The 23,069-nt window shown below is 44.6% G+C and overlaps 1 protein-coding gene and 1 long non-coding RNA gene across 15 annotated transcripts in view; one reads left to right on the top strand and one right to left on the bottom strand.

Annotated features, from left to right (window-relative positions):
- Window positions 1-23,069, top strand: part of FAM107B (family with sequence similarity 107 member B) — an 86,784-nt gene that overhangs the window by 60,430 nt on the left and 3,285 nt on the right. For 12 of the 14 annotated variants that reach the window (XM_028826005.2, XM_077945823.1, XM_077945831.1 and 9 more), the window contains 2 exons: window positions 14,381-14,564; window positions 22,888-23,038. In XM_028826005.2, coding sequence (XP_028681838.1) covers window positions 14,437-14,564; window positions 22,888-23,038 — 279 coding nt within the window. In that variant the 5' untranslated portion in view covers window positions 14,381-14,436. Of the gene's footprint in view, window positions 1-9,883; window positions 10,024-12,144; window positions 12,316-14,380; window positions 14,565-22,887; window positions 23,039-23,069 lie in introns of those variants that run through there. The other 2 variants (XM_077945822.1, XM_015146517.3) reach the window with 2 other exon arrangements.
- Window positions 8,891-12,008, bottom strand: LOC144331078 (uncharacterized). Its single transcript, XR_013397932.1, has 2 exons — window positions 11,956-12,008; window positions 8,891-11,599 (listed from the first exon to the last, which is right to left on the bottom strand). It is a non-coding gene; the product is annotated as an uncharacterized LOC144331078 (long non-coding RNA).

The following is a 23,069-nucleotide window of genomic DNA, read 5'->3' as shown; positions in this document are numbered from 1 at the left end:
ATATTTAAATGGCTTCCATTTTTTCCACTATCATAGACCATGCCGGAATAAATATCATTCTGTGTACACTTGTCTACATCTCTGTTGATCTCTTTACTTCCACTAAAAGTGGAAGTAACCACGTTCAAGGCTGTTTCATGGTAAGGCCTTTTGCTACACATTGCCAACAAACTCTTCAGAAAGAGAGTAGCAGAAATTTATCTTCTTACAAGTGGTCTATGAGAGTAGATGCTGATTTTCTAAATGTAAAGGAATAAGAAAAACTTCATCATTAACTTTTTTCATGTATATTTGGGCTTTGGTGGGACTAGGCAAGAAGAATATCCGTGGATTTATACAGTAAGCAAAGGTATGTCAGGAAAAACTAGGGAGGAAAAATAGGGCTGAACTGTGGCTTGATTCCAGGAGAGTTTCTGGGATTCAGACTTGAATTAATTGAATGATGCTGTAACGTATAGGTGTTGGTATAGGTGATTTTACGCAAAGAAGAATAAACATCGGCTCACTTTTGTTTATCATATATGGTATGGGTGACTATTGCTGCTAGTTCAAGGGTTTTGATTTTGAAAAAATGTGTTTCTTGACTGTGGGAGCCCCAGGATACAGACTTGTGGTTAAATAACATCTGCTCCACTCTGCCTTCCCGTGTGGGCTTCTGTAATCCTGGGCCAAGCAGTTGAGTCTCTCCTCGGGGGACTTGGAGTGAGGGTGGGTGCAGCTTGGGTAATTCAACATGCGTACCTAAAAACTTACTCAAAGTAGGCTTCATGTAAAGAAGTCATTGGTTCTTGGGAACAGGGGTGAGTGAATGGAGGCCAAGGTGTGGCCCTCCACAGGTCAGTCAGGCCCTCAGGGTGGGACAAGAGCTGTAGGGCTCTTGGTTATAAGCCTGTGTGGTGGAGACCAGCAGATAAGCCAAACTCTTCTCTATTATCAGAACATTTCACTAATAAGGGATCTCAGGGGTCATCTGGCACAGCCTTCTCTTTTTGCAGATAAGGAAGCTAAATAATTTATTATTTCAGTTAAGCTTCACCATATGAGAGTTCTTTGTTTGTTTGTTTGTTTGTTTGTTTGTTTTAAGTTTTTAGGATCAGATAGTGAACCTCAGAACAGAATTGGTTGCTTTTTTTTTCCTGAAAGAGCTGAACTTTAGACAATTGTGGCTGCATGGCAGATGGGCAAAGCAGGAAGGACGCAGTGCAGCTGAGAGCGAGGGTGGCCTGTGGTGTCTCATTTGGCCTGGGGAATGGACTAATTTCAGCTCCTCCTGCACCGCTCTGAGTCACAGGTCCTACACCACCGCACCTCTCTCCTGAGCTCAGGACTGCATGCTCCTTCCTGAGTGGTCTCCAAAGCTCAGGTCTGCATGCTTCTTCCTAAGTGGTCTCCAAAGCTCAGGTCTGCATGCTCCTTCCTGAGTGGTCTCCAAAGGCTTCAGAGTGGCCTTGGATGACGAGCTGCTCTCTTCTGTGCCGGTCATGTTTTTTAGAATTTTCATACTGGTTTTCTTCTTGCAATTCAAAAAAGTGTTTTTTTAATTTTCCTTTTAGTAAAGAAACACGTATGATGGTTATTTCTTTTAAAAAGCAACAGCTCCCCTGAACACCAAACTGTGCCTTTTACCACTGGGTGACACTGTTAGACCACAGAACATGCTTCAGTGGTAAAATCAAGAGTCCTTGAATTTCAGATTTCATCAAGCTACTTTACATAGGAGAGAGAAACTCCAAATCACTTAATAGTCATCTGTCAAATGTTATGTGATAAGTGTAATTTATCAATTTTAAGGCCAATGAGTTTAAGGCAATCACTTATTAAAGAAACCATTAATTGGCAGAATTTCGATTGCTTAGAAGTTTTTGCAGATTGATGTGCTGCATGTTAATGAACTACTAATTATTTCATGGGAATATTTATGCAAGCCAAAGTACTAATACATCTATTTCCCACCAGACAAAAGTCTTACGTTCTCTTTCTTTGGCAAAAGACTCACTATTCATACACAGCAGTTAGTGTTACGGACTTTTAGTGAGGATTTTTTTTTTGAGCCATCTTATTCAAGAGGAAGCATGTCTGCTGGTTAGAGAAATGGGTATTGGTTCTCTGTACTGGTATGTGTTAAGAAGATTGTATGTCTTACTAGTTCTGAGCTCTTTTGAGATCAAATGAAGACACAGAATTTGTTTAAAGCATCGGTTGACCTTCCCTACTCTGTTTTTGGGTCCTTTTGGAAATCCGATGTCTGCCTTTCTAAATGTAAAGTGAGCATTATCTGGTCAATTTTGGCTGCCCACCATGTGACTGAAATGTATGCGAGGTTAAGAAATGAGTGCGAGTTGGGCCTTCCCTTTATGGGCTTAACGTGAGAAAGAAGACAACTTCAAATTTAATTTTAATAGAAGCAGACTTTAGTATCCTAGGAGAGGTATTAATGGAGTCCTGCAGGAAAGTGAAGGGAAAACACTGAGGGGGAGCCAGGGAAGACTTGGTGGGGTAAGTTCCTACATGTGGATACTCTAAGCTACCCATGTTATCCCGTTCACTCAATACTTTTTTTTTTGTTTTTTTGAGATGAAGTCTCGCTGCATTGCCCAGGCTGGAGTGCAGTGGCGTGATCTTGGCTCACTGCCGCCTCTGCCTCCTGGGTTCAAGCGATTCTTGTGCCTCAGCCTCCTAAGTAGCTGGAATTACAGGTATGCGCCACCGTGCCTGGCTCATTTGTGTGTGTGTGTGTGTGTGTGTGTGTGTGTGTGTGTGTATATATATATAATTTTAAAGTAGAGACGGGGTTTCCCCACGTTGGCCAGGCTGTTCTCAAACTCCTGACCTTACATGATCCGCCTGCTTCAGCCTCTCAAAGTGCTAGGATTACAGGCATAAGCCACCGTGCCCGGCCCATTCAGTAAATTTTAATAAGGTACACACAGTATGACATACAGCCCAGGGCTGGGGAAGGCAATATAGGGGGTAAGACCAGAGGTTTGCAGACCTCTGGAGGTCAGCCAGAGGCACAACAAGTTGGCAGCTCCAGCTTTCTCCTAACTCTTGTGTCTGCTAGTCACTGTGAGGCCACTGCTACTTTGTGTGGCCTATGTACAAGCCGTCGTGCCAGGGCAGAGGGGAGAGGATGGAAGTCACTCAGAGGTCTTTTCCCTTCTGCAGAGATTCACTTCTGTGTCCTTCAAGGGGAGACAATGTGGAAACACGTGGGAAATTAGCTCACTGGGTGGGGAAGTGCCTGTGGCAAGGGGCGTCCAGGGCATTTCTTCCACAGCAGTTCAGACAGGAGGAGATGTCTCCAAAGGATAGGCCCCAGGAAGACTGGGGGAGGCAGGCTGTGAGCTGGTCTTTGCAAGGTGCCTGGAGTTTGACTGGCCAGTGGGGGCGGATTTCTGCCCAGGAGGAAATAGGGAGCAGGGGTGGAGATGGGAACATGTGTGGGCTTGGTGTGTACTGGCTGCCTGGAGTTGGTGCCAGAGAGTTAAGAACCACACATTTGAAAAGGTAATTGAGGACTCCACTATCGAGAAGGGGGCCACAGAAGGCCAAGCAGTTTAGCGTCCTCTCTTGAGGTGACCACTGATGCTTAGCTCGGTGGCCCTGATCTGATGAAATGAGTTAGCTCATTGGATTTGACTGAGGATGCAGCTGGATTGGGGGAAAGGCAGCCGGGGGGCTGGAGGCCATGGAGAAACCAAGTGCATCATTCCTAGGATGAGGGATGAGCGGCTGGTGATAGGGGATGATTTTCAGATGCGTTTATGGAAGGGAACTGATGATCGATTCTGTACTTAGGGTTGAAACCTGTGAGATAGAACCTTTTGGAGAAATAAGGAAGTTAAGGGAAGACTGCGAGGGGTTGTTTCTCAGCTGAAGAATGATGTGTGTGCTGTCGTCTCTGTTGCTTTTGAGAAACAATAGCTCCAACTCAAATTTGCCTGGGATGACTTCCGCTGCAGTGTAGGCCCTCTGGGGTGGGGTCGGCTCTGTCCTTTGAGTGTCGTTCCCAGCACCTGGGCAGTGTCTGGCACCCGGGAGGCCTTCAGTAAATGGTGAGTAAGGTGGAGCTCGACTCGATGTCTGTTGATTCTGAGGTGAACATTCCAGTGCGAAGGTGGTATTTCAGAGCCAGAGTTCGGGAAGACAGGAACGATCTTCACACACACTTCAGAAACAGCTCATGGAGCAGAAGGGGTAAAGGTGTGTGGGGTCTCCAGAGGCATGACCGAGAGAAGAGGACAGGGCTGTGGTCACCTGCCTGGGCTGCTGGTGGCGTTAAAGGGAGGGAAGAGGAAGTGTGGGCAGAAAGGTGGGAGAGGACAGGGGGAGGGTGGTCCACGGGCTGCCTTTGCATCAGCAAGGAGATGGACACCGGCCCCAGACCCAGGAGATGCCCAGGAGAGTGTCACCAAAGAAGGGAGCCCTGGATGAACTGAGGAAAGTCCCCCGGGTGTGGACTGTCATGTGGATAGTAACATGCTGTTGCTGTGAATATTTGAAGAATGACACTTGTTTTCTGTTATTGACCACTGATCACAGCCCTTGGGGGCAGACCTTGAGGGCCAGAGGCACAGGCACTTCTTACCGGAAATAACACCTGACAGGCCAAGTGACACTGCCAGCGCCTGGGGAGCAGTTGGTCTGGGGAACGTTAGCCAAGGCCCTTCTCAGGGGGAAATTTCTCTAGAATAGTTCTCAGGCCCAGCCATTGTCCTGGGAATAAGCCCAAATGCACCTGTTTGGTTGATAAACATTCTGTGCTTTGGGGCCTCAGATGGGACTGACTAGGCTGGGGCACCCCGAGCTGCAGAGCAGAGCAGGCTCCGACTGTGTGTCACCTCCATACGGTGAAGATGGCAGACGTCTGGTCACCCTTCTCGTTTCTCCCATAGATGTGCTGCTGTTGGCTGAGCCCAGGGGACATTCCTCCCTCCCACCACGTACTACTCACAGGACGAGGGTAGCTCTGCAGTCTACCAGGGAATTCTGGAATCTGCACAGGAGGGGAGGAAGTGAGGCTGTGGGCTTTGTGTCTTATCTGCAGTCCTAGGACTTTCAACTGAGTGAAAAAAGTCACCAAGGATCAGCCTCTTGCCGAGACAAGGGGCTGTTATAGTTGGCTGTGGGCCCTTGAAGGATTTTATTCACCCTTTAAACCATTTTTACCTCCTCCCCTGAGCTAGGAATTGAATGACTTTTTATTTTCTATTAGTTTTCTTCTATCTAGAGACTTCTTGTTCTCACACCCTAGAGTATTTTTGTTTTTGTTTTCATTTTCTCTCTATATTTTGTCTTCAGTCTTTTCTAAGTTTGTTTGAATATCCAATTTCCTGGCAAAACTAGATTATGCAAGAGCTGCTTTATTTTTTTTAACTTTGGCTTTGATCATAATATATTTGGACAATATAGAAAATGCCTCTTTTTAGCCAAGATTGAGACTTCGGGGAGGTGTAAGGCTGAAGAAATTTAGTTGCAGGAGTAATTTGCTAGTTTCCATGGAAAGCAACCCAAACTGTCATTGGTTGACCATCAGCCTCACTTTCTTCTGACAGATAGCAGCTGGGTCTTGGGTTACCCAACTTTGGCACAAGCCTCTGTGAGATCCTGCTCCAGTCATTGCCTTTCTTCCACAACACTTTCTCCCTCCCTGTTCCCTCTCTGTCATCCCTTCCTGTCCACACTGGAAAAATGAACAGAGGCCAAGACTGGGTTCATCATTATTCTTTGTCTAAACTAGTGTACTTGCGGTATATGGTCATTCACTTTCATGTTGATGGAACTTTAACAGAGAGTTGGAGTATTGAATTAGTTTGTTAGGACTGTTTGCCCACTTCGTTGAGCTTCTGTCATGTGGGCAAGTACTATGGATGGTAGATGTTTTCCATGAGTTTTTGAGAATGCTGAGATCAACTCTGCACGTGCAAGTGTATTAGCTCTGATTTCCAGTTGAGGAAATCAAGACTCAAGTTAAATAATTTTATAAAATCACATAATTGATGAGTGACCTAACAAGGGATTCTCATTCAAGATGGGTGGTCTTCAAGCCTGATGCTTTTTTCCGTTATGCTGTATAACTTCCCATGGGTTGTGCACGGTTTAAGATGGATGAAATGACAGAACTGTCATAATGCAGCAGCTACCAAGTGATTTCTGGATAGTAATTTTAATAGCTGTTGAACATGTACTCTTACACGTGCAGAGGGGGGCATGCACCAAAAAAGTGTACTGATTGAGGGTGAATTTTCAGAGGGAACACACCTGTGTCACCAGAATCTGTATAATCCAGAAACAATCTTTTCCAGACCCTGGAAGCCCCATTTGTACTGCCGTCTGTTCACTCCCAAAATAACCGTTATCCTGACACCTAACATCAAAGGTTGGTTTTGCCTGGTTTTGAACATTATGTACGTGGACGCATGCAGTATATACTCTTCTGCATCTGGCTTTGTTTGCTCAACATTGTATTTGTGAGATTCAACTGTGCTTTGCTTGCAGAATTGTTGGTTCATTCTCATTGCTGGGTAGTATTCCACTTTATCAGCACACCGCTGTTTACTTACCCATCCTACTGTTAGTGGACATTTGAGTTGCCTCCAGTTTGGGACTATTATGAATGGCACTGCCATAAACATTCTTATAAAAAACATTTATATTAATATGTTTGAATGAAATTTGTCTTTCCTGCCTCCCGTCTAACTTTAATGTCATCCATTGCAAGATGTTTTCTGTTTGGGATCGTAAAGCTGTGATATTAGAAAGCTTCCAGCGTCCTGTTGAGAGACAGGAAATCATTCTGTTAAACTCAAACCTGGTTCCTCCATCGTCATCCCAGCCCATGGAGTGCCTAAGAGCTTGCTTTTGGAATTACACAGACTCAAGGTCAAATCTGGGTAGCCTTGGGCAGCAAGTGACAGCGTTATTGTTACTAATTTATTCTTACTCGTTGCCAGTGACAGCACTCATAGCAGGTGACATCTGTTGAAGTCTTACTGTGTTGTAGACATTGTGTTTGGTGCATTTCTTTCTTTCTTTCTTTCTTTTTTTTTTTTGAGGCAAAGTCTCGCTCTGTCTCCAGGCTGGAGTGCAGTGATGCAATCTCAGTCCACTACAACCTCCACCTCCTAGGTTCAAGTGATTCTCCTGCCTTAGCCTCCCAAGTAGCTGGTATTACAGGAACGCACCACCACACCCAACTAATTTTTGTATTTTTAGTAGAGGGTTTCACCGTGTTGGCCAGGATAGTCTCCATCTCTGGACCTCATGATCCGCCCACCTCAGCCTCCCAAAGTGCTGGGATTACAGGTGTGAGCCGCCGCGGCCCGGTGGGTGCATTTCTTATTTACTCTTCATAGCAACCCTGTGAGATCTATCAGTCCTTTTTCATTGTTGCTGTTGTTGAACCGGCGAAGGCCCTTACCCAAGATCACACTTAGAGCAAGTGAGGAAGCTGGAATGCAGATGCAGGGAGCCCCACTCTAACCCATGCTCTTGAAACTGTCAGCCTCATTTGGAGACTGGGGAGTCATGACCCCGACCTCGTGGGCTGTATGAGGACCAAGTGACGGGGGAAGCTTACATATACCCCCAGGTGACATGGACACCAGCTCCAGGATGGATTCCTTTCACCACATCTCTCAGAATGGCCAACTGCTTTTGGGGTGTGCTTTGACTACAGTGCAGGAGGGCAGAGCGGGCATGGCTGCCCCACTCTGGCTGTCCTAAGGAAAGCGGACCTGCCATTCCGGCTCTGGACACCTCATTAGTTGAGGAGCTGTCGCCATCTACTGGTCGTTCCCACCTCACTTGGGCCAGCTTCTGGTTGCTGTAGGCAGATGTCTGTCGGATATTTCTTGCCTTCCGTAGTACTCTACTCACTCCCTCCTCCTCTGCCATTTTCTAAATATAAAATATGTGCCTTATTTGTAAAAATACATTTTCGGGGGATGAAAAAACTGATGAGAAAATGAATGTGATACTTTCCCAAGAGCCTCACTGTTTGGCATTTGTACAACAGCATATCGGCAGCAAATTTGTTGAGCTCGTCATTATTTTAAATGACCGTCCTGGGAAGCCACAGGGGACTGTCCTACAGCTGTAGTGGGCCTTGACAGAGATGAAACAATAACATTTCTGCACTTACACATAAGACTCTGGTGGGACGTCGTTTCTAAGCCTTGGTGCACCAGGTTGGTGGCCACAGAAATCCCCTGGGCACTTGTCTGTTGCCTTTGATTTCCAGGTGATGCCACCGTCTCTTGGTCTAAGATGGAAACTTTTAGGTTTGCCTTAGGGCCAGGCAAGTCAGGAGTTTGTGATGAAGCCAACTGCACTTTGGTAAAAATTCTTACTGGAACTCAGACTCCTGCCTGTCTGGGAACTGTGGGTGCTGAGAGGGAGGCTTTGGATCCGAGCCGTGTCTTTCCGTTTTCAGGCTGACCTGGTCTGGAGTTTGCCGCCTCCACCTTACGTAACTTGGGTTTCTCAGGGTATTGCCAGAGGGTTGCCAGAATCTTAGAGACAGCTTAGGAAACAGATTCTCCAAAAATACCTTGGAATTACTTTCAACTTTCCAGAAGTTATGACAGTTCAAAAGTTTGTTTCGTTTTGGTTGGTAGTAGACACCTGTAAACTGTACACATTACCATGTGCCAAGAGATTGTTTCAGAAAGGATTCAAGTGTTAGTGCTTCTAGATAGAATTAGGTCTTAAATATTTAGGTAAACATGAAAGTTAGCATAATCTCTAAGTTCTGATTTTTAAATCTTATAGGATTAGGTTTTGAATTTATTGTATCTGTTTGATGTAGAAATATGCAGATATGGAGCCAGAGCAGTCTGCTGGGGCAAGCCAGCTACGGTCAGCGTTCGTTTTATCAGCCCAGTTGTGAAAGTTTTCCGAGGGAATGGTAATTCACCTCTGGAAAGCAGTCAGCAGAAGTACCCGGGATAGCCAGAGAGCTGGGCCCAGAGTGAACTTTGGAAAGGGAAAAACATGAAAAGCAAGGACTCAAAATCCATCTGTAAGCATGGGATTTCCCAATTCTCTGGGATAGTAGAGTCAAATAATGACTTCCATGTGTTGCTTAGTGGAAATTAAAGGTAGAATTCTGATCAGGCAGCATTTTTCAGTGCATAGTGTATCTTCTGAAATACAATTCTCTTTTATTATTCATTAGCTTAAAAATCTGTTGAGTCCCCTCCGTTCAGAACAGCACGAGAGGCCCTTGTCATCAGGGCTGCCTGTTTCTTGCCCTACTCTGAATGACTGGAGCCATTCAGAACTTCATGCAGCACCTTGGCAGTGTGATAGATAGACCTTTTTAGACTTTGCAGAAGCTTCTTATGTTAGTGGCATGAATGGGTTCAAGAACCATTGAATGTTATCAGTGAGAAAGTCTGCGGGTCATTCAACTGAAGTAACATTTTTGAAGAAATCGAAGCCCAGAGAAGTAGAGTTTCCTATACAGAGATTTCCAGGCCTCTAAATAAAGTATGAAATGTTGCTTGTCACATAGTTGGGCTTATAATAGCTTCTGTTGAGTTCTCATGTTTGTGCCAGGGATTAGAGAGAGCCCTTGCATACACATTTTACTCAATTTTTACAACATTCGTTTTACACATAGAACTGGGGGTCAGGGAAGTTAAACTTTGTCCAGGATCTCAAACCAGTTTTATTTTTCCTTCACTGAGCTGGTGCTGGTTTTCCTTAATTGACTTGATACATTTAAAAAAAAATGACTTTGAGTAAGTTACTTGACCAGTGAAGTGACTGTGACAAGATTATCTTTGTGTTTATTTCTAGAAACGATGTTTCATGTCAATAATATTTGCCTGCAAAGTACTTGTACCTCTAGACATTTCTACCACATCTTTACTCTCAGGCTCCTGGATTCTTGATGCCCAGTGAGGAAATGTACCTGGCCGCTCAGCCCCACTTTCTGCACTGTACCTTGTGGTGGTGGAATCCAGATGGCTCGGGGCACCCTCTGTCGTTAGCCCATGCCTTTGTTACTTCATTTAGGTAATACTTACTGAACAAGTCCAAGGGGTCAAAGGAATAGGAACATAAACCAGACATGTTCTTTGCAGTGAAGAGAGGATAAGATTTATATCCACGTTGCTGTAATACAAAGGTGGTGGTCGACGAATACTAGGAAAAGAGAACAAAGAACATCCCATGGAATTTGGGAAGGTGTCCGGGCAGATGTGGCGTTTGTTTGAATCTGCCGGATGTGTGGGTTTGGCTCTGTGGAGGTCTGGGGCTGCAGTGGGAAAAGGCTCAACATGCCTTTGGAGGGAGCAGTGCTGCTGTGAGCACGCTGGTGGAGGAAGGCGGGGTGCAAGGATGTGCAGAGCAAGAATATTGGTTTCAGCTTGATTGGGAGATAGGATTTGTGAGATGCAAGAGTTCCCTTATACCAGAGTTATACTTTCCAGCGTTGGTAGCAGTGAGCAAGACGGCTGGCAGAAGGAAGAGAGCTTTGAAGAAGGTCATTGTGATGGTTATTGCCATGTGCTAGTCACAGGTCCAGGATGGGGTGTCACTGAGAAGCAGCTGGAACCCAGATCCCACATGGTTCTCCCAGCACCACTGCCCTGAGTGCAGAGACTCAAGGAGGGGGTTGCTCCCGGCCCGTTCACCCCCTTGTTAGTAAATGACTGTTTCCCAGACCCCACTGTGGCCTGTGCATGAGGAGCTGCAGGGACCCTGCCACCTGTTCTGAGGACAGGCTTAAGGTCTCCATGCTTAACTCAGACTGAGACGCTCCTGTGCACTCCCTTTCCCAGCTCCAGTTGTGAAGAAGGACAAACCAGTGAAAAAGAAGGAAGATGTTTGCCCCTATGTTGACAGCATATACGTATACTTCAGCACACTGTCCCACAGAAAAACGTGCTCCTGGGCTGAAATCCTAAATGCACTACACACACCTCTGTGCAGCCACAAGTGTCTGAAAAGTCAACCACAGCCCTCCCCTCCTGCACCAGCTCCCAGTGACTGTGTCTCTCTAATAGGAGACAGGCTCGGGTGCCCCTCACCCCACTGGTGCTATGGAGAAGAAAGACTTCCAAGCAACTAAGTCTAAAGAGAAGTCAGAAAAAAGTCCCAAGCTAAGGCATGTTTCTTAGATTCAGAACTGAAGTCATTTCTTTCTACACACTAGAAGCTCAACCTCCCTCCTGGCAACAAGGCCCACGGCATGTTTGCACCCGAGCGCTGACCTCCAGGAAAGGCTGGAAGTGGGCATCTTGTGCTGTCTGTAGTTGAGGGAGCAGTGGGAGTGCGGGACAGAGGAGGAGGGGATGGAAAGTGGAGGGCAGGCAAAGCCTGAGGCCACGGAGGGCCAGTCAGTCAGGTAAAGGAGAGCAAGTCACCTGGGCTTGAGCGCTGACTGTACTTGCCCTCTCGCTGTCACCTCTTCCATGTCGATCAGACATCTCAGACTCGACACGTCCCGGATCCACTTGCTCTTTCAGCCTCCTGTCATGGCAACTTGAGCCTTCTGGTTGCTCGGGCCAGAAACTTCCAAGTCATCCTTGATTCCTCTGTGCTTTTCACGCCTCGTGTCCAGTCCTTCAGGAAGTCCCAGAGACTTTACCTTTAAAATACATCTTGAATCAGGCTCTCCGCCTACCTGTGCTGCTGTTGCGTGAGTCTAAAGCATCTCTCACCTGGATGACCCTTGCAGCTGCCGCCCTGACTCCCTGCCTGCCTGCCTGCCTGCAGCCTGTTCTGAACCTAGGAGCTGGAGTAATCTTTTAACTCATGAGTCAGATACTGTCATTACTCTGCTCAGAACCTGGGAATGGCTCCCCATGGCCCTCAGGGTGAGGACCAGAATGCCAGCACTGGTGTTGAAATTCCCACACTCTATATCCTCACCATCCCTCCCTCCCATGCAGCCACCCTGGCTGCTTCGCTGTTTCTCATCCCCCCCCCCAGGCACCCTCCTACCCTGTGGCCTTTGCATGTGCTCTTCCCGCTGCTGATCACTGGCCGGCTCTTCTGTCACATTCCCTCCAGCTCCTCCCCAACTGTAATAACGAGGTCAAGGTCAGAGGCGGTTGTCTGTTTGGGTTTGGCGTCATGGAGATTATCCATGGTGAAGGGCAGAGATAGCCTTTTCTGGAAGTGTGTAGCCTTCTTGTCTATGATTAACTAGAATCAAACTGCAGTTGATTTTTTCAGACACTTGTGGCTGCACAGAGGTGTATGTAGTGCATTTAGGATTTTGCCGAGGAGCACGTTTTTCCATGGGACAGTGTGTTGAAATCAGGCTGGCTGTGATGGGTTCCCTGAGTCACCCTCTGCGAGGTTTGTAATTCTCAATTCAGTTCAGGGTGCAGGCATTCTTGTTGTTAAAAGATCAATGCAGATAGTGTCTGAGGAATGGTTAGTGTAATTTATTATATATGCCTTATTGTTTGATAATTTTGAGCCTTAATCATGCGGTGATATTTAAGATATTTAAACAAACGTTGCAGCTACATGATTTTTCAGTTGACTTCGCCTTCGGATTTTCATTCTCTTTATTTTCACATTCACTTTGTAAAAATGTTGCTGTGGTTTGGTGGACGGAACATAACATGGGAGGTGCTGGGGGCCGGGTCATACTTTTCAGCAGGGCGGCTAGGAAGTCAGGCCTCTCTGAGAAGGTGACATTTGAGGAAGGGCCTGGAAGGATACGAGCAGGATGAAGCCCACAAGGTGCTTAAGGAAGGAGACAGTGACCAGTGTCACAGGCAGCGAGCACCGTGCTGAGCCCTGGAAGCCTCTTCCACTGGCGCAGGGTCCACATTGATATGTTTGTAGTGTAGATTGGTTTGCTGAGGCTGAAGGATTAGCAATAAAGGACCTGGGTCCGGTGCGTATTGACCAGCAAGTGAAACAACAAGCGCTAAAACTTAGAGAAATCGCAGTTAGATTTATTCAGAGCCAGGTTTGAGGACTTACGTAAGCCTGGGAACACAGACTCAGTGTAGATGGAGAATGGGTCCCAAAGTAAGTTATGTGAGGGGCTGTATATATACATTTCATTCCCTTTCCTTTTCTGTTTTGTTTGGTTTGAGACAGTCTCGATGTGTCACCCAGGCTGGAGTGCAATGGCGTGATCTCGGTTCACTGCAGCCTTTGCCTCCCGGGTTCAAGCGATTCTCCTGCCTCAGCCTCCCAAGTAGCTGGGACTACCCGCGTGCACCACCACGCCTGGCTAATTTTTGTATTTTTAGTAGAGACAAGGTTTCACCATATTGGCCAGGCTGGTCTCAAACCCCTGGCCTCAAGTGATCCACCCACCTTAGCCTTCCAAAGTGCTGGGGTTACAGACATGAGCCACTGTGCCCAGCCTCTTTTTTTTTTTTTTTTTTTTTTCTTTTAGAGGTATGAGGTCTTGCTCTTGCTCTGTCACGCAGGCTGGAGTGCAGTGGTGCAATCATAGCCCACTGCAGCCTCTCAACTCTTAGGTCCAAGTGATCCTCCCACCTCAGCCCCATGAGGAGCTGAGACTGCAGGCATGTACCACTATGCCCAGGGCATTTAAAACTTTTTTTAAACATATGGGATCTTGCTGTATTGCCCAGGCTGGTCTTGAGCTCCTGGCCTCAGGGATCCTCCCACATCAGCCTCCCAAAGTGCTGGGATTACAGGCATGAGCTACCTTTCCCGGCCTTGTATTTTGTAACAGGGGAATACATGTGGCGCAGAGGTGGGAGAAGCAGGCAGTGAAACAGCAGTTTCAGTCCTGTGTGACTGGCCTCAGTGATGCTGTGTATAAGATAAGGTAAATATGCAGCTGAGTGGCTAGGAGAAAGGTTAGGCATCTTAGAATCTGGTGGAGGGTGACTGATTCCATCCTGTCTTTGTTCTGTGTTTGATAAACAGGTTTATAACCAATAACCGTCAGCGAAATATTTAACAAACTCCAGTTCAACAGGCAAGAGGCCAGCTTTAGTTTGTAGGCCCTGCTTTCCTGACACATGTGTCCGACTGCAGCCCTCGTGGGCCAGTGTTCGAATTTTCATTTGAACTTTCTTTTTTCTGACATACTCAAGTGCTTGTTCTGAAGTGTATATGGAGACAGGGTGGCAGGAAGCATCCTTTGTGACTGGAACTCAAGGTGTGGCAGTGGCAGTGATAGAAGTCAGGCCACAGGGCTCCCTGGCCTTAGTCATGGGCAAGACAAGACCAGGCCACCATTCTCTTCCCTGCCCCACCCCAGTTACATTCCAAGCGCTTTAGAAGATATATCAGTGATACCTCAGAGTGGACCCAGGAGGATGGCATGTGTTAGCATACTGAGCACAGCTCTGTGGGCCTCTGCATGTGTGGGAGAAGCCTTGGCAAAAACTGCAAATGAGTATTTCTCATCTTTCTCTTTCAGACGGCCCACCTGAGGATATCGACCCTAAGGACTCATATCTCATTACAAGAAGCATCATGGCCGAGCCAGACTACATAGAAGATGACAATCCTGAACTCATTAGGCCTCAGAAACTGATCAATCCTGTCAAAACCTCCCGGAACCATCAAGATCTTCACAGAGAACTTCTTATGAATCAAAAAAGGTAAAATGGTTTCTTGAGCATAGTTGTTTTTTTTTTTTTTTAAGAGGACTTTTAAGATAATGATATTTAATTTTAATTGTATTTACAGAGGCTTCAAAGATTCTTTGATTTCTTGCCCTGTGTTAAGGCTTTCTTATTCCTTCTCACATCCTAGAACCGGGTTATCCCTCCATGAGGCAGGTCCCCTGCAGGTGGCTGTGACTGCGGTGGCCGGCAGTGCTTCCAGACTCCTGCAGTCCCGGGTTCCCTTCTGAAATGGATGCCTGTTTCCAAATTTGGATGGAAGAGGCTGGATTAGGGATAGAAGAGAATGTCCTAAGTAGAAGAGAAATACATTCTTAAATTTAAACTCTCTGAATTTTCTCCTTACACTGAGGGAGGTGTAGGAATCAGGTAATTACTGCCTACTCCAGCATTTGTCAGTAGCAGGGAGAAGTCTCTAGAACCATATTAGACTTAGTAGATAGGACACTCATGTTTTGGTTTGTTTTTGAGTAGCATTTTAAATGGTTATTATCATAGTCTTTATTGTTATTTTGGAGGACAGGAAAACATTTACCTTCTATCTACTTTGCAAGCTCCATCTGTGCCATAATCATTTTGGATGTTGGGCTGGTGTGCTCTGCTTTTTAAGTAATTTGGGCGGGATAGGAGACTAGGAGAACTGAGGATGCAAGGCCACTTTTTCAGTTTAAGAACTAGGAAGCTTCATTTAGGATTATTTTCAGATCTCGCAGGACTATAGGTGGCTCATTTGCCCACTCTTTGCTAAGCCCTGGTGAAAGGTCTCCCATTGAACTGAAAGATAACGCAAATCAAGTTTAGCATTAGGGTAATTTATTGCAGGGAGGCCTAGTTAAAAAAATGTTTTAAAGAGGATAAAGGGGGCATTTTTATGGCAATTCTCTTTCCTGACTACACTCCAGTAGAACTAATGACTCCTATCTATCCCAGGAAGTATTTGTAAATACATTTCTCCCTCTAGAGTGTGGGAATGTGGCTTACTCCTGTTTTATCCCCAGCATTATTACTAGGAAGCTGTTGGATTAATGTATATTAAATTGAATGCAAAGAAGATTTTAGCTTCCATCTGCCTTTGTCACACAATAGAAGGAAGAATATATGAATTTGGTATTATTACGGCCAAAGCAAAATGAGACTATCAAGTTCCTAAAATAGACCACAGAATTTGGAAGCCATCCTATCCTGCCTGGGAAATCATGTCTTCATTTTGGTGGAAAGATCGTCAGTTTAGTAGGCTCTGAAACAGAATAGCAGTTGTCACTCATAGATTTTCAGATTATCTTCACCTCTTTGGCCTCAGTTCCCTTATCTATAAACTGTAAGGTAGGGGACTTAGCTGTTCTCTAAGAAACATTTTAGCTCAAACTTTTTCTTCTAGAAAAACCTATGAAAGGGCTCCAACTCAGAATAAAGGTCAGAGTAAAACAAACATTTGCAGAATAAGTGTTCTCTAAATTATAGGCTATGAATTATTCTGCAGAAATGTATTTAGTAGTTTGGGTCATATTGCTATAAAAGCTACAGATTTGTGCAGTTGCGTCTATTTCCACATTTTTTAGAGACAGGGCTTCTTCCATGCTGTCTTTGGCCTGTTCTTTCTTCTCCTTGTTTGCCCAGCTCAACTGATCTGAGACAATGCTGGGTTTCCCTAAAGTACTATGGTGTAGAGAGGACGTGGGCTTTGGGGTCAGAGAGAAATGGTAGGACTTCACTTTACCTATCTTATGATCTTGGCCAAGGTATCCCCTCTTGAGATCTGTTTCTTCATCTGTAAAGTGGGAGATAATAATATCTTTCTTATAAAAATTAAAGTAGACTGGGCACCGTGGCTCACACCTGTAATCCCACCGCTTTGGGAAGCCAAGGCGGGTGGATCCCCTGAGGTCAGGAGTTCAAGACCAGCCTGGCCAACCTGGTGAAACCCTGTCTCTAGTAAAAATACAAAAATTAGCCGGGCATGGTGCCACACGCCTGCCATCCCAACTACTCGAGAGGCTGAGGCAGGAGAATTGCTTGAACATGGGAGGTGGAGGTTGCAGTGAGCCGAAATTGTGCCGCTGCATTCCAGCCTGGGTGACAGAGCAAGACTCTGTCTCCAAAAAAAAAAAAAAGAAAAAAAACACTTAAAGTAAAGAATAGCTTGTATGAAAATGCTTACATAGTAAGTGATCACTTAGTCACATCTATCTTCCACTTCCTATGTGGCAACATCTGGAATTTCCTATTGCTTTTTCTCCCATTTCTTTGACGGATTTTGGTTTGGTTGGAAATATATTAAAAAAGAAGAAGAAAAAGAAAAAGAAAAGACAGACTTCAAAATCAAATGAATGTATGTCATCTTATCTCTTAAGAGTTTTCAAGGTCATAGCAAACTTGTTAGAAATACACTGGTTTTAGACCGAGAATTTCTCATTTCTTTCCTTTTATTCATCTTTTATTTTGTATACTTTTTAGAGACTGGGGTTTTTATTTCTAAATTTTAGTGCCGAACTGTAGGATACGTCCCATCAATACGATGTATGTTTGGTTAAGGAATAACCAGTCTTGATTATTGCATGGTGTTGTAATGAAAATCTGTTTGCTTTTCTGCAGTTTATAACAAGTCTTCCTACATTTTGTCTCATCCGGTGCTCTTTCTAGTAACCCAGTGTGCATTATCTTCAGATTACCCTCACTCATGTGAGTAATCTCAGGGTAACTGGTTTAAGGAATCATCTCAAGATCACGTAATAGTTTTTTGAAATAGTGTTTGGAAATAAAAACAAGTTTATGTGGAGACTATACCTTTGCTACGCATAGCTACAAATTTAGCTCAAAGCTCTATAGCAATTCAGACAGTTTTTCCAGTTACATTTTAGAGATTATATGTTAAAGGCCAAGTCACTGCTTTAGAGAACAAGCACCCACAGGTCTTCTAACTGTGAAACCTATGCTCTTTCTAGTGTATAATCCTACTCTTCTATTTACCGTCTTTGGGACCCAGCTTAGTTTCAGGTTAAAGTCTTGAAGCCTCTAGGTCTGACTGTTAAAACCCTGCATCAAGTTCTCAGTTTCCATAGGTGTTCTCAGTGGTATAAAAAGGCAGCTTTCAAAAGGATTTTTTTTTTTTTTTTTTGGTTAAAAGATCACTATTAAAGGGATCCTTAAAAAAACAATTAAGAAGGGCCAGGCACGGTGGCTCACGCCTATAATCCCAGCACTTTGGGAGGGCGAAGTGAGCGGATCACGAGGTCAGGAGATCAAGACTATCTTGGCTAACACGGTGAAACCCCATCTCTACTAAAAAATACAAAAGATTAGCCGGACGTGGTGGTGGGCGCCTGTAGTCCCAGCTACTCGGGAGGCTGAGGCAGGAGAATGGTGTGAACCCGGGAGGCGGAGCTTGCAGTGAGCCGAGATGGTGCCACTGCGCTCCAGCCTAGGCAACAGAGCAAGACTCTGTCTTTAAAAAAAAAAAAAAAATTAAGAATATTTCTGATATTATTTAGAGAGAGAGATTCTGTACTCTACAAAAATTACTTTTTGGAATAAATAGGTCAGTTACTTAAACATATCCCTAAAATTGGTTCTTTGGCTTGTATATTTGGAAGTCAGTGGCTTCTCGTTCCTGGTTTTTAGCTGACATTCTTTTGGCATGCTTTTCTAGATGAATAGTTCCTCAATAAATACTTGCTGCTGTACAGCATGGAAAAAGACAGGGGCAGTTCTAGAGATAAAGGATACAAGTATTTGTGTTCGAATCCATGCAGGTAAAAATGACTGAACCAGAAATGTAAATGAGGCAGGCCAAACCAGAAGATTACAAGATTAAAGAACAAGGGCTGAAATTCAGGCCTGGCGCAGTGGCTCACGCCTGTAATTCCAGCACTCTGGGAGGCCCAGGTGGGCGGATCACCTGAGGTGAGGAGTTTGAGACCAGCCTGGCCAATGTGGCAAAACCCCATCTCTACTAAAAATACAAAAATATTAGCTTGGCGTGGTGGCACGCACCTGTAGTCCCAGCTACTCAGGAGGCTGAGGCAGGAGAATAGCTTGAACCCAGAAAGCAGAGGTTGCAGTGAGCCGAGGTCATGTCACTACACTCCAGCATGGGCAACAGAGCGAGAGTCTGCCCCCTCGAAAAAAAAGAACAAGGGCTGAAATTCAAGTCAGCTTTTCCCTGTACCCCAAGAAAAATAATGAGGCCAGGAGATGTTTGGCTAAGTGGGCAGGCATTGTTCTGTGATGGTCTGAGCCCCAGACCTTTCCTCTGGCTGAATGCTCTCCCAGGTAACGGAATGACTTCAGTTATTGATACATAGGTACAGAGTTCAGGTAGATGTGGAATGAATGTGGACTCGCCCTATCTGCCCTTGAATGTATTTAGTGGTTTATGTGAAATGTACCTTTCAAAGTTGTTTCATACTCTGGTGGTGGGAATATAAATCATTGCAGCCTTTTTGTAGGGCACTTTGGCAGTGCTCATCAAAATATGCAATGTGCAGGTGCTTAGCCAGCAATTCCGCTTCTATGAATCTAGCCAACAGAACTACTTGTAGAAGCTTGCAGCTATAAATGTCCACAGAGGCTCAGTGCCTCATTGTTTTTAATGGTGAACAATTGGAAACCAAATAGATGTTTGTCAATAGGGGTGTGGCAGAATTGTGGCATGTTTATATGGGTATAGAAAGTGTGGAGGAACATAGACCAAACTGTCGGTAACAGTTCTCTCTGGATGCAGGAATGGGTAGGGGCTGATGGGTACAGGGCCTCTACTTTGTATAATTTTGGGGCCACTGTTCACACAGAACATTTGCAGTGGAGTGGAGCTCCTCTGATTTGTTTAAAGGAGAGGGTTTGGATGTGCTTTTGCTTTTTTATTTAACATATGGCTATATTACCTTTCTTTTTCTGCAAAGAGCACTTACTAATTTTATAATGTTTAAAATTGGCTTTGCCCACTTTAGTAGTCGCAGGTAGCTACCTGACCAAGAAGCCAACTTGGAAATTACTGTTGCTTTTGGGTGATACTGTCATAAAGGGGTTGAAAGTACTTGTTAGCTGTATATGTCAGAATTGATTAAAGAGAACCAACTATTCTAATGCCAGGGGTGGTATTGTAGTTAACTATGAAAGTTGGAGAAACTCATTTCTGTCTGTCAACACTATCTCTGCTCCATTTAGACTTAGAGACTTATATGGGCAATGCTTGACTTTTTCCATTCAGCACAGAAAGTTAAGTAATCCACTGTGATAAAATTTTAACTAAATTTGTATGACTTCTTGACTGCTGTAAGTAGAGAATATTTATCATATAAGCACCATTTTCCTGAATTTTTTGTTACTACATATTTTATCTTACTGTCACTATTGTGTAAAATCTTTGAAAGGCAAATGAATACTGTGTAATAGTTAAACCCATTCATAGGTTGCAATAGAGTGTGAGCCAATTGTGTCATACATCAAATGTTCAGCAGCTTTTGCATAATCCAGGAGAATTTAATAATAGTTGAACTTCATTTTGCCAGTGAAATGTAGGGAAAGAAAAATGTTTGAAATTTAAATTATTCACATAGCTAAATTCTTAATCCTAAAATTTAAATCCCTTAATTCTGTCTATAGTGTTATATCAAGACTTTTTAGTAGTCATGAAACTGAGTAAATCTTTATTCAGATTACTTAAAAACAGCTTTTCCTGTGGTTAATAACACCTTTATTTTGAACAGAGTACTCTTAAGCAACTTATATTGTGCTGATTAAAGATTTAATCTGTCCATATTTTTTACCCTGTTGTTCAGTCTTGATAAGTATGAAGCAAACCATAATTAAAGCACAAAAGTCACCTGCCTCTTTTGTTTCACTGGAAATTTGGCCAGATTTTTTTTAACGGAAAGTTCTGCTAATAAAAATTGGGAAATTGGAGATATATATTATTTTGACTGTGTGTCCTCTGTCATTAAGGATGGACTATACTAGCTGGGTGTGGTTGCTTATGCCTGTAATCCCACCACTTTGGGAGGCCAAGGCGGGTAGATGACTTGAGCTCAGGAGTTCGAGACCAGCCTGGCCAACGTGGTAAAACCCCATCTCTCCCAAAAATACAAAAAATTATCTTGGCGTGGCTGTGGGCACCTGTAATCCCAGCTCCTCGGGAGGCTTAGGGAGTAGAATCGCTTGAACCTGGGAAGAGGGGGTTGCAGTGAGCCGAGATTGTGCCATTGCACTCCAGCCTGGGTGACAGGAGCAAAACTCCATCTCAAAAAGAAAAACAAAAAAACAAAAAAACAAAAAAAAAAAACTGGGCGTGATGGCATGTGCCTGTGGCCCCAGCTGCTCAGGAGGCTGAGGTGGGAGGATCGCTGGAGCTCAGGAGGCGGAGGTTTCAGTGAGCTGAGATCATGCTACTGCACTCCAGCCTGGGCAACAGAGAGACCCTGTCTCAGAAAAAAAAAAAAAAGATGGAATATACTGATTTTTACTCTAAAGAACAACTTTGAATTAAGTTTTTATTGTGATTTTTAAAAGCATCTACATAGGAGAGATGCCAGAATTTTTAGAAATTCTAGATGAACGAGGAAGTATGCAATTGAGGATTGGTTTACAGATGTGATTGTGTGGACTTGAAAGGGATCAAGGTGAGTGTGCTGTTGAGTTTCTCTGGTCAGAGCACATATATTGGAAATTGTTATTTAACAGTTGCTCAGATGAGTCCTAGTTGGTGAGTCACGGTAGTTGATAGGAGTTGTTTAAAAAACAACCTTGTCCCTGGTCTACAGATTAGCAGTCACCAGCAGCCAGACCGGGAGGTGTGTGGGAAGTGCTCAGGCCCATCCTGGAGTCCAGGACAGAGTCAGTAGTGTTCGTTGCCTACAGTTCAGAAAAGCATGAATTACTATTCTGCTACGTGCCTGTGTGCATAGCATGAGTGTGTGTGCACTGTTACCTACACCCTGTGCTGCCTGAAATTGATAGTGCTTTTCCTGTTCGGTGGTTGGTCCTATTTTGATTTTAAATTGTCTTGGTAAATTTTAACATCAAGTTGAGATTACTTAATGAGTTGGCAGAGACTGGCTAAGATAAGTGACTAAGGAAGACAGTAAGAAGAAAGGTGGGCTGGATGATCCAGCATTCTGGAAAGCCATAGGAGAAATCCTAAGGAAATAGAAAAGGCAAATCTTAAGCTGACAGACAGAGATCACACCGGAGAAAATGCTAAGACATGTCTTTCCCTTGACTTCTCTCAAATATTTCAGATGGAGGATGGCTAGTTCATGACCTGTTTGGCTTGTTTCTCCCCATTTGGAGAGGTGGCTGCCTCATTTATCTCTCAGAAATGTAGACCTTCCCTGAAGGCTGACTTGCTTTCATTGTAAAGAATCAACCGCACATCTGAAAGGGTTTCAGTGGAGGAGCACTGGACTGAGAGTTAGGGGATTAAGATTCTGCACGGCCATATCCTTCAGTAGTGATATAACCTTGGACGTGCCTTTAGATGTACAAGAACCCCCTTTCAGATCTGAAAAATGGAGAGTGGGAAGGTTTCGAGGGCCATTTTACTGTCTAAATTTCTGTGCTAGCTGGTCTTGAGGCTGCATTTAGTGCATAAGATCAGGGGCCAGAGGCCAGGCACGGTGGCTCATGCCTGTAATCCCAGCACGTTGGGAGGCCAAGGTGAATGGATCCTGAGGTCAGGAGTTCGAGACCAACCTGACCAACGTGGTGAAACCCCGTCTCTGCTAAAAATACAAAAGTTAGATGGGCGTGATGGTGCACACCTGTAATCCCAGTTACTCCAGAAGCTGAGACAGGAGAATTGCTTGAACCTAGGAGGCGGAGGTTGCATTGAGCCTAGATCGCGTGCCACTGCACTCCAGCCTGGGCGACAGAGCAAGACTCTGTCTCAGAAAAAAAAAAAAAAAAATCAGGGGCTAGGTTTTGGGAAGCCTTCTCTCTGTGCAGAGCCCCCTGATTTCCTGAGCATCTCCGTCTCCGTCATGGGCACCCATCACAGTCATCGTACGAGCACCCCCACCCTCACTGCCCTTCTTTGCGTAGCCTACCGTCTTGCACGCGGCAGGTGGCCAATACATTTTTATTGAATGAATGGATTTTATGTACTCTCTGGAGATCTCCTGTTGCCTTTCTTTCATGCTGGTGAATTTCTTAGATCACCATGTTGCCTATTGTAGCCTAGTAGGTATCATGCTAATTCTGTAGACCTCTTTTCCATGGTTGATATTGTAAGTTATATTTCTGTTCATAAAACGATGTAGCCATTAGATGAACTTTTTAAAAATTTTTATTAATACTTTTTTTGCAGGGGTCTTGCTCCTCAGAACAAACCAGAATTGCAGAAGGTGATGGAAAAAAGAAAACGAGACCAAGTAATAAAGCAGAAGGAAGAAGAAGCACAGAAGAAGAAATCTGACTTGGAAATAGAGCTATTAAAACGGCAGCAGAAGCTGGAGCAGGTAAGGGGGATTGACTGGAAGCTGTTCTTTT

This window comes from Macaca mulatta, chromosome 9, assembly GCF_049350105.2.
Source record: "Macaca mulatta isolate MMU2019108-1 chromosome 9, T2T-MMU8v2.0, whole genome shotgun sequence".
NCBI lineage: Eukaryota > Metazoa > Chordata > Mammalia > Primates > Cercopithecidae > Macaca > Macaca mulatta.
The sequence above is the reverse complement of the archived record's forward strand: the minus strand, read 5'-3'. Positions and strand labels throughout refer to the sequence as shown.